Genomic DNA, 9,998 nt, shown 5'->3' on the forward strand with positions numbered 1-9,998 from the left:
GAACCTCACCTGTTCCTGAAACATCAGTAGGAATTAGAATCAACTGGGAGTCAGTGAAGCATGCACCTACCTTACAGATTCTGAGGTGGAACCAGGGAGTGTGCATTTTTATGAGGCCCCCAAGTGATGTGATGCTGATGTAGGTGGCCCACAGATCATAATGAGAATCCATGCCCCATGCTACCTTCTACAAGATAAAAACACAGCATCTAGCATACTGCCTGGCACATGGTTTGCCCAGGAGAATGGCACCAGAAAGGTCATGCAACTTGATGCCAGGCCAACAAGTATCTGGTGGCAAAGAACTAAGATGCTCATTCAGTCTTGTCCAGTCTTGGGCATGACGTCTAGCCCTCCCCTTGTCCCTTACCCCCCATCCCCCATCCCAGCTTCCCAGGGGAACAGAACAAAAGACAGCAGTGGCATTTTATTTTTATAAGCACTTGGTTTTATTGCACGGAAGCAATTGAAATTGGACTCCAGTGGAAAAGTGCGCCCTGGCGTGATTTGGTGGCCAGTGCCCAGCCCCACCTGCTCCAGCTCGGCCAGGAGAGAGCACTCTTGGGCGAGGGCTTGGCCAATCCTTTGGAAAACAGAAGGCATTCAGGAATAGGTTAAGACATCTCAAGCATAATGTGTTTCTAACTGCTCATTCATTATTGCGGTCATCTGTCAGTTGCACATACAGGAAATAAATGCACTTATTGGGAAAAGGGGGCAGTTTTTATAGTCAAGTGTTTATGTGTGGCATTCGGCATATATCACATTCGACTACAGAAGCTATCATAACATAACTGTCCATCGCCTGGGGAGAGTTTGGGGGTAGGGAGTGGGCAGGGGGCTTCGACTCCCCTCTCTCGCTAACATATTGCTAAAAAATTCCTGTTTGGTGAAGGAGGGCCCCGTCCTCAAAGCAGAGGGTCTTCTTATAGAAAGGAAACAGAGAAAAAAATGAAAATTCATTACACTGACCCTGGAGCTCCCAATCCTCCTGAGTTTCTTTGGCTGCTCTGGATGTTCTTTTCTCCCTGACTTACTTCTCCCCCTTGGCGGCCTTGTCCTCCGTGGCCTTCTCTGGAGGCCTGCTGTCTTTCTGGTCTGTGCTAGAGGATTTTTCAGCCATTTCTGTCTTGGGCTTGCTGGGCTTGGGGGCCTCCTTGCTTGGTTCTTTGGGGAGGGCCTTGTCCTCCTCCTTGGCTTTGACCTCTGTCTTGGGTTTCTCCTCAGGCTTCTTGGCCTCTGTGGCTTTCTCCTCCTTGGTGTCTTTCTTCTCTGGTGCTGCTGGCTTCTCTTCCTTTTTTGGCTTTTCCAGCTCCTTCTCCACTGGTTTGCTGGGTTCTTTGGCCTTGGCATCATCTGCCTCCTTCTTGGCCACCTCAGTCTTCCCTTTGGGTTTAGCCTCTTCCTTTGCCTCCACCTTGGCAGGAGCCTCCTTCTCTGGGGTTGCTGCTTTTTTCTTATCTTCAGCCTCTTCCTTCTTGGCTTCAACTTTGGACTCTTTGGGCTTCTCCACGGCAGGTTCCTTCTTCTGCTCAACCTCGGGCTTTGGGGTCTCCTTCTTGGGTGCCTCATCTTTCTTGCTGTCCTTCTCCTCTGTTTTCAGTGTGGCTGGAGTTTTCCCTTCCTCCGCCTTCTTTGGGGGCTCTTTGACTTTAACTTCCTGAGGTTTCTCCTCCTCTTTCACGGGAGACTTCATTTCAACCTTCTTTGGGATCTCCTTCTCAGAAGCCTTGGCATCCTCCTTCATTGGAGATTTGACCTTTTCTGGGGATTTGACCTCATCTTTGACAGGAGTTTTGGCCTTTTCAGGAGACTTGGTCTCTGCAGGGGACCTTACTTCCTCTTTCACTGGGGTCTTAGTTTCTGGAGATTTCACATCAAGAGTCTTAGCCTTCTCAGGGGATTTTGCTTCTTCCTTCACTGGGGACTTGGCCTTCTCTGGGGACTTGACCTCCACAGGGGATTTCATTTCCTTCACTGGGGACTTGGCCGTTTCTGGGGACTTGACTTCTTCCTTCAGTGGTGACTTTGGTTTCTCTGGGGATTTGACTTCAACTGGAGACTTGGCCTCTTCCTTCACAGGAGACTTGGCTTTTTCTGGGGACTTGGCCTCAGCTGGGGACTTGGCCCCTTCCTTCACAGGGGACTTGACCTCAGCTGGAGACTTGGCCTCTTCCTTCACAGGGGACTTGGCTTTTTCAGGGGACTTGACCTCGGCTGGAGACTTGGCCTCTTCCTTCACAGGGGACTTGGCTTTTTCAGGGGACTTGACCTCGGCTGGAGACTTGGCCTCTTCCTTCACAGGGGACTTGGCTTTTTCAGGGGACTTGACCTCGGCTGGAGACTTGGCCTCTTCCTTCACAGGGGACTTGGCTTTTTCAGGGGACTTGACCTCGGCTGGAGACTTGGCCTCTTCCTTCACAGGGGACTTGGCTTTTTCAGGGGACTTGACCTCGGCTGGAGACTTGGCCTCTTCCTTCACAGGGGACTTGGGTTTCTCAGGGGACTTGACCTCAGCTGGTGATTTTGTTTCTTCCTTCTCTGGGGACTTGACCTCAGCTGGAGATTTTGCTTCTTCCTTTACGGGGGACTTAGCCTCGGTTGGTGACTTCGCTTCTTCCTTCACTGGGGACTTGGCCTTCTCTGGTGACTTGATTTCGGCTGGTGACTTGGCTTCCTTCTCAGGGGATTCAGCCTTTTCTGCTGGGGGAGACTTTACTCCTTCTTCTCCCCCTCCTGCTTCCTCCTCTTCTCTTCCTTCTTCCTCCTTGCCCTCCTTCTCTTTCGCCTCTTTCTCTTCTTCTTCAGTTACTTCTTCAGTTACTTGGATCTCCTCTGTCTGTTCTTCTACAATGACAGTTTCCTTTTCTGACTTTTCTACCACTTTGATCTTCTCTTCACTTTTGACCTTTACGTGGGTGGTTGTGGAGGGGAGTTTGGGGAGTCCTTCAGGAAGGAAGAAAGGACTTGGACCAAAGCCAATCCGACATTCTTCTCCCTCCAGCAGTTTTCTGCAGAATGGATAACGGAAAACATTACTACTGACTCCTAGCATATTTGTCAGTTTGGAGTCTTCCTAGGTTAGGAAATTATGATTGGCATCCAATCATAATAACTCTGACAAAGGGATGAATGTGATGGAATGATGGGTACTGTGAGATTAGAGAAAGCCACTTGGCAAATAATCCCAGTAACCCCCAGAAACTATACCCCAAGGGGGTTGCTCTTGTTTAAGGCTGCAACTCATGAAATAAAAGATTTTTTTTCCCTAAAAAATGACCCTTAAGAGAGAGCTACATTAGCAAGGCTTATCTTTATTGCCCCTCAACTAAAATGCTATTTAAGAGTAAGCTGTGAGCTCAACAAACTTTTAAGAGGTCTCAGAAGGTTCACATTTGAAGTTCAAGGCTCTCCTATCACCTTATATCCTCATCATCTGGGTTTTAGGAATAGGGTGGTGATAGCAGATTCTATTCTTGTCTGCTACTCATGAGCTACATGACCTTGGCCAAGCCACTCTTTTAAGTCTCAGTTTCCTGTTGGTAAAAAGAGGGTCCTAAGAGTCTTTAAAGTATTATTTAAGTGAAATAATGAATAAAAGGGACTTAGCAGAGTGGCTGCCTCAGAGTAAGTGTAGTGGTTACTCCTTGTTGGGGACTGAATCATGTCCCCCATAAAAGGGATGTTCAGGTCACAACCCCTGGTCCTGAATATGTGAACCCATTTGTAAGCAGGACCTTTGAAGATGTTATTAGTTGAGGTGTGCCCAAGTTGAATGAAGTGGACCCTAATCCAACATGGCTGAAGTCCTTATTATAAGCAAAGGAAGTTGAACATGGAAATAGAAGCCATGGGGAGTGGCCAGAAGCCTCAAGTCAACAAAACCGAGAACCCAGAAGAGAAAGTCTGGGTTGCCTTGTGCATTGCCTTGTGATGGAAAAACCAAGGAAATCCTCAGATCGCAGGCCTGCTAGAAGATACCAATCTTAACCTAGAAGGAAACAAACCTTCCAGCCTCTGAACCAGAGAGCCAATCAATTCTCATAATTAAGCCAATCTACTATACATTTTAGCAGCTGGGAAACAAAAACACCCAATTCTTCCCAAATTTAACAGCATACAAAATCAGCTGGGGATTTGCAGATCCGGATTCAGTAGGATCTCATTAAAATGCAGATTCTGATTCAATATGTCTGAAGTCAGGGTCTGAGATTCTGCCTTTCTAATAAGCTCTCAGATGCTGCTGATGCTGCTGGTTCATGATTAAGTAGCAAGACTAGAGCGAAGGAATGGGAAGTGTCACCATGCTGATGTGGACAGGTCCCCATGGCATGGGCCTTGCTCCTTGGCAGGAAGATGCTAAGCTGGGAGGTCTCATCTGCAGAGATGGGCTTTCTCATGGCTATCATTCACCGAAGGCTTCCTCTGTGGCAGCCCATCTGTACCTGCTTTCCTGGATTAGCTCATGAAATCCTGCCAACAACTCCACCAGGTACTGTTATTATCAGTTCCATTTTGTCTCCCTGGGAAACAAATGCTCCAAGAGCTAAAAACTCTAAGGTTTGGTACCTCTCTTCCCTCCAAAGCAGTTCTCTGATTGGCTGGATTTGGGAAGGGGGTCGGGGGCAGATTTAACCCTTAAAGTCACAGTCAGAATGAAAATGAGTCACTGTCAAGATTTTTGTCTCCAAAGCAGACAGGCTGCCTAGCTGGGTGGGGGTGAGGGGCTTGAAACCCAAGATTCAGCTCCTCCTAAGAGCTCAGGGGCTGGTCCCCATGACCCTCAAGGCCCCCCAGCCCACGTTACCTGTAAGCGGCAATCTCGATATCCAAAGCCATCTTGACATTGAGCAGGTCCTGGTATTCTCGGAGCTGGGCTGCCATCTCCCACTTGGTGTTCCTCAGTTCATTGTCCAGTTGCTGAATGGCTTCCTGGGGTGGAAAGGTCAAACACGTCACACACTGGCCAGTGCCTGGCCCTTGGCACCAATGAAGCTGAAGCCAGCTGGGGAAATCCAGAGCAGCCCTGCCCAGTCCAGACTTGTTGGAGCCAACCCCCACCCCTGTCAAAGCCGTGGGATTCTCATCTGTGGACAGGAAAACCACCTGCAGCAAAAATCCTTACGTATATATCATCTCAGCCTGGGGAAAGGCCTGGAACGAAATACACCAGACATCAAGAGTGGTCATCGCTGGTCGGTGGGATGATGAGACTTGTAGAACTTGAAAACTTAGCAAATGCTCAGTAACAAATTCAAACCCCTGTGGGAGCAGGGCCTTGTCTGCTTTTGCTCATCATTGTGTCCCCAATGCTGCAAAGTGCTGGCCACATAATAAGGGCTCAGTAAGCATCCAGTGTTGATGAACATGGAAGCATGTTAAACCCAAGTTAAAACTTTTCCCCTCTCTTTAGTTGCTCCGATGAGGCCTCTCTCTCTCTCTAAGCCCAACGCTGCAAGGAAAATTATTACTCTCACCCCCTACATGGGACATGACATTCAGGGGTGAAAGTCTCCCTGACAATGGGAGACATGACTCCCGGGGTTGAGCCTGGCCCTGGCACCCTAGGATTAGCAATGCCTTCCTGACCAAAAGGGAAGGAAGAGATGTGACAAGGTAAGGTATCAGCGGCTAAGAGAGTTTAAAAGGGAGTTGAGAGGCTCTTTTAGAGGCTACTTTTACGCAAGCTTCAGCTAGACAGTGCTAATTGCCTTGGTTTGCCAACCCCCAACTGGCATCATTCCTATTAACCCTAAAGAATATCTACAAGTTTCATGTACTTAGTATACTTTCTTAAAACCTATAACCTCTGAAGGGTTCCTGGGCCAGATAAGTCCTGAAACACAGAGGGGCCAGCCTCTCCAGGAATGTCAACTAATTCCATTCCCTATTCTATATTGTTGACACCCATTTTCAACATGAGAAAGTTAAAAATAGGCATGGCCCCAAAACCTCTATAGATTGGAAGCAGGATCAAAGGAGAAAGAGGAGTTATAACAAAGAAGATAGGATTTAAAGAGTGTGACTGCTGAATCTATATTGATATTTCTTTCAGCTTCCAGTGTTTTGGAGCAGCTAGAAGGAAAAACCTGGACATGCGGAACGGTAACCCATACCAAACTTCGAAATCTGTTCTGTAACTGCTTGTTAAAATGTACTTTGAAAACTATTGCTTTTTTTTTGTATGTAAGTTATATTTCATAACTAAAAAATTAAAAAAAAAAAACTTCTCCCCGTATCCCAGTCCCACCGTAGCCACTGCTTAAAATGGACATTTATGGCTGATTCTGATTCTCTCCTTTTGGTTTTCTCCATTTTCTAATTTTTCTACAATCACCAGATATTACTTGCACAATAAGTTCTTTGAAAGTGACATTTTCTTTTTCTGTTACCAGTTGTCTTTAGTGTACGTGTGTGTGGTGGGGGAGGGGAAATGTGCCAAAGCCTCCTCAGGTTATCAGACTTGCGTTGCTATGGTGACCGCTTCCTGAATCCCTGCTGTGACCAGACCCTGCCAAGCACATTCATAATCTTCATTTTATTTATATTTTGCATATCTCATTTACTGTTTACAGTTCTGCACACTGGGTACCTTGTGTTTTAATTGTAGAGAAGGAAGCCAATTCAGAGAGGCAAATAACTTGCCCGGGGACACACAGCTCGAAAGTACTAGGACCTTGGTATGCCTCACTCTAAGGTCCATGCTCTTAACTACTACATCCCCCTCAGAGAGGGGCAGTGACTGGTCCAGGGTCACCAACCAGGCCAAGCAGTCTGGCTCTCTGCCCCGTGCCTGCCCACCTGGTAGGATGCGATGTCAGCCTGGTGACGGTCCTCCAGCTCAGAGCGCTGCCTCTCCAGAGAGTCCTTGGTGCCTTTGAGTGCCTCCAGCTCTGTGGTCCTGGTCTGCAGCTGACGCCGGTACTCAGTTATCTCCTCCTGCGCTGAGCGCATTGCGTCTGTGTTCACCTTGGCTGCCTCGGAGAGTCGGTCCAGCCTCACTGGGGAAAGAGAGACAAGGGCACAGGGTCAGACATACCTGGATTTGGGTTCCAGCGCCCAAATCCAGAAGGCAACACACATGGGTTGAGGACCTACTGTGTGCGAGACACCGTCCTGGATGTTTACTCATCACACCCTATGTGACAGGCAGGTGACTACTGCCTAAGGCCACCCAGGTAGATTGTGGCAGAGCTGGGATTCACAGATCAGACTCTCTCTATCTCAACTCAGGATCCATAGACCCTGCAGAACAGAGCATAACATTTCTTGTCCTGATGCCTGGTCCAGCTCCTGCTAAGGAGTGCCTGGATTCAGCTATGAAAGCCACCTTGTGGGGCTTAATTCTGAGCTTGAAGCTTGTGGTTGAAGAAATCAACCAGCCTTTGCCTTCTGAAGGTACAAAGATGTGCTGTGAGCAATCAGGTCACCATGTAGCCTTTGCCCCGCCCTGTAGGTTTAAATACAGGGCTCAAGGTCACTGCAGAGCTGAGGGCCTACATGCCCAACCTGTCTCTTCCTCCACCTGGTTGCACATTCTCTAGCACAGGAGCCCCTAAGCCAATCAAGGCCACACCCTGGCCCCTGCCAGCAGATTGTTGGAGGCAAGTGAAAGTCTTGAGACTAGGCTATAACTCCTGAATGCCCAGAGAGCAGCATCCAGAGCCTGAGTCTGCAGGAGATCGGGGAAAGTAGAGCCATATGGGATGTTGGGATGCTGCAATGATGTGCCTGCCTGAAGGGCAGAGCCCAGGGGAGCAGAGGTTTGCACTGGGTGGAGCCTTGCTGCAAAGAAGAGACAGTTCTGTCATTGTAGAGGAGTGGAAAAGGAAGGGGAAAAGCCATGCACCCCAATCCCAGCTTCCCTGGATTCCCCAGCTGTTTCTAGCAAAGTCTTAGAAACCATCCAAGTGTGTGAAGATTCTTAACATTTTGGATCACGGACCTGTTTGAAAATCCTTGAAGCCTTGGCATTCTCCCCCAAGAAAAATGTGCAAAGATTTACAATTTCAGGAGGGAATCGCTGACCTCCCCAGATTAAGAAGCCTAGTTGGTCTACCCTACTCTTTTAACCCCAAAATAAATGAAGGCCAGAGAGGGTAAGTACTGGTCAAGGTCACACAGCAGGTACAGCTAAGTCTGCAGCACAGCTGACTCAGGGCTGCGCTAAGTTGGGGGAGGGGGTCAGACTTGGGAGGCTCTCAGCTTTTCGAAAGGGGAGAGGAGACATTAGAGGGCCCACCAGCAGCTGGCAGCTACTGGTTGGACTGACGGTCCCCCTGTAGAGAAAGGAAGCCTGAATGCCCTGCCCCCTGCATCTCACAACCTAGATTTGGGGAGGAGTCAGGGGACAGGGCAATTAGGGCAGGTAATCTCAGGGGGAGAAGCCTGGTCAGTGGAATGTGCAGTCAGGGGTTGGGCTGGGAAGACATGCGATTTTGAAGGGCCAGGAGTCTCAGCGCCTGGAGACCAAAAGCTGGCAGCAGCTTTGGAGCTGCAGCGGGAATCTGTCCTGTTCCTGATGGGAGAGGGGCCTCAGAGGGAAGTCGCTGAAACTGAGTGCAGGGCAAGGGGACCCCACAGTTGAAGGACAGATACAAAGACACTGGAGGAGGGTAGCCAAAGGAGAACCCAGAGTTGGGAGAACCCAGAGTTGGGAGAACCCAGAGTTGGGAGGTCCGCAGAGACCCACAGTGAAACTGGCTATTTGTGAAGCTGAACCGCGCCCCCCCCCCCCCCCCCCCCACCTACCCATCTATCCACCCAGCCGCCTCCCGGGGGAGTCCAGGAGCGCCCTGTTGCCACGTGGCTCCGCCCCTCTCTGTCTCGCCTAGTAGCGGAAGCTCCATCCCCCGCCCCCGCGGGCCCGCGCACCTCGGAACCACTCCTCGGACTGCAACGTGCTCTGCACCGCGTGGCCTTCGAGCTGCGCGCGGATCTCCCGCAGCGCCGACGTCACGTCGCACTTGAGGGCGTCGCGGGTCTCGACCTGCGCCTGCGCGGGGCCGCAGCCCTGGATCTGGCCGAGCAGCTCGCCCACCTCCTCCTGGTGGTGGCGCCGCAGGTAGCCGCACTCCTCCTGCAGCGCCTGAGCCTTCTTCTGCAGCTCCGCGCGCGCCGCCTCGGCCTCCTGCGCGAAACGAGCGAGTGCGCGCGCCGCTGCCTCGGCCTCCTCGCGCTGTCGCGCCTCGTCGTCTAGGCGCTGGCGCACGTGTGCGATGTCCTCCAGCAGGTGCTCCTGCTCCAGGCGCAGCTGGCCGCGCGCCGCCCCCAGGCGCAGCACGGCGCCGCGCATCTCGCGCACCTCGCGCTCGTACAGCTCGCCCATGGCGGCGCGGCCCGCCTGCTGCTGCCGCAGCGCCGCCGCCTCGCCCTCCAGGCTGCGGTTGTGGGCCTCGAGCTGCCGCACCTTGTCGATGTAGCCCGCGAAGCGGTCGTTCAGCGCCTGCAGCTGCTCCTTCTCACTGCGCGCCACCGCCGCCGCCACCACGCAGCCCTCCGGCCCGTTGCTCAGCGTGTCCAGAGAGTCGGTGCTCGAGGCGGGGAGAGCGCCGCGGAAGCGGCTGGGCGAGGCCGACACGGAGCTCACGGACGTCCGCGCCCACGAGTGGAAGCCGCTGGATGAGCCGGTCGCCGAGCGCGCCCCGCCGGAGCCGGCCTTGCGGCCCAGCGCGTAGTGCAGGCCGCCGCCTCCATGCAGCGGCGCGAACGGCGAGCCCAGCAGCGCGTCCGCGCCGCCGAAACTCATCATGGCCGGAGCAGGTGCGGGCCGCGAGCGAGAGGGAGCGCGGGGCCGGGACGGGGCGAGCGGCACTGCGGCAGTATCCGGAGGCCGGCCCTTTTATAGCCGCCGCGGCCCGCCTGGGCCCGGCCCCCTGGCAATGGGGGGGGCGGGGAGGAGGGGGTGGAGGGCCCCGCCCTCTCCGCCTCCTCCCTCACGGCCCGGGACCGGCCGGCTCCGCCGCAGTGAGAGGGGCGGGGCACGGGGGACCCCGGAA

At 52.3% G+C, this 9,998-nt stretch overlaps 1 protein-coding gene across 1 annotated transcript; it reads right to left on the bottom strand.

The window, feature by feature from the left end:
- Positions 1 to 443: 443 nt before the first annotated feature.
- NEFH (neurofilament heavy chain) lies at positions 444 to 9,751 on the bottom strand. Its single transcript, XM_077160625.1, has 4 exons — positions 8,875 to 9,751; positions 6,802 to 7,001; positions 4,808 to 4,932; positions 444 to 3,011 (listed from the first exon to the last, which is right to left on the bottom strand). Exons 1-4 carry the CDS (start codon positions 9,749 to 9,751, stop codon positions 1,034 to 1,036), a joined length of 3,180 nt encoding a protein of 1,059 aa, XP_077016740.1. The 3' UTR covers positions 444 to 1,033.
- Positions 9,752 to 9,998: the final 247 nt, after the last annotated feature.

The sequence above is a fragment of the Tamandua tetradactyla genome, chromosome 5 (assembly GCF_023851605.1).
Source record: "Tamandua tetradactyla isolate mTamTet1 chromosome 5, mTamTet1.pri, whole genome shotgun sequence".
NCBI classification, from domain to species: Eukaryota; Metazoa; Chordata; class Mammalia; order Pilosa; family Myrmecophagidae; genus Tamandua; species Tamandua tetradactyla.

Coding starts and splice junctions, on each gene's coding strand:
- NEFH (XM_077160625.1), bottom strand. CDS start 9,751: ATGATGAGTTTCGGCGGCGCGGACGCGCTGCTGGGCTCGCCGTTCGCG. Junction 7,002..8,874: donor GTCCGAGGAGTGGTTCCGAG/GTGCGCGGGCCC, acceptor CTCTTTCCCCAG/TGAGGCTGGACCGACTCTCC. Junction 3,012..4,807: donor ATCGAGATTGCCGCTTACAG/GTAACGTGGGCT, acceptor TCCATTCTGCAG/AAAACTGCTGGAGGGAGAAG.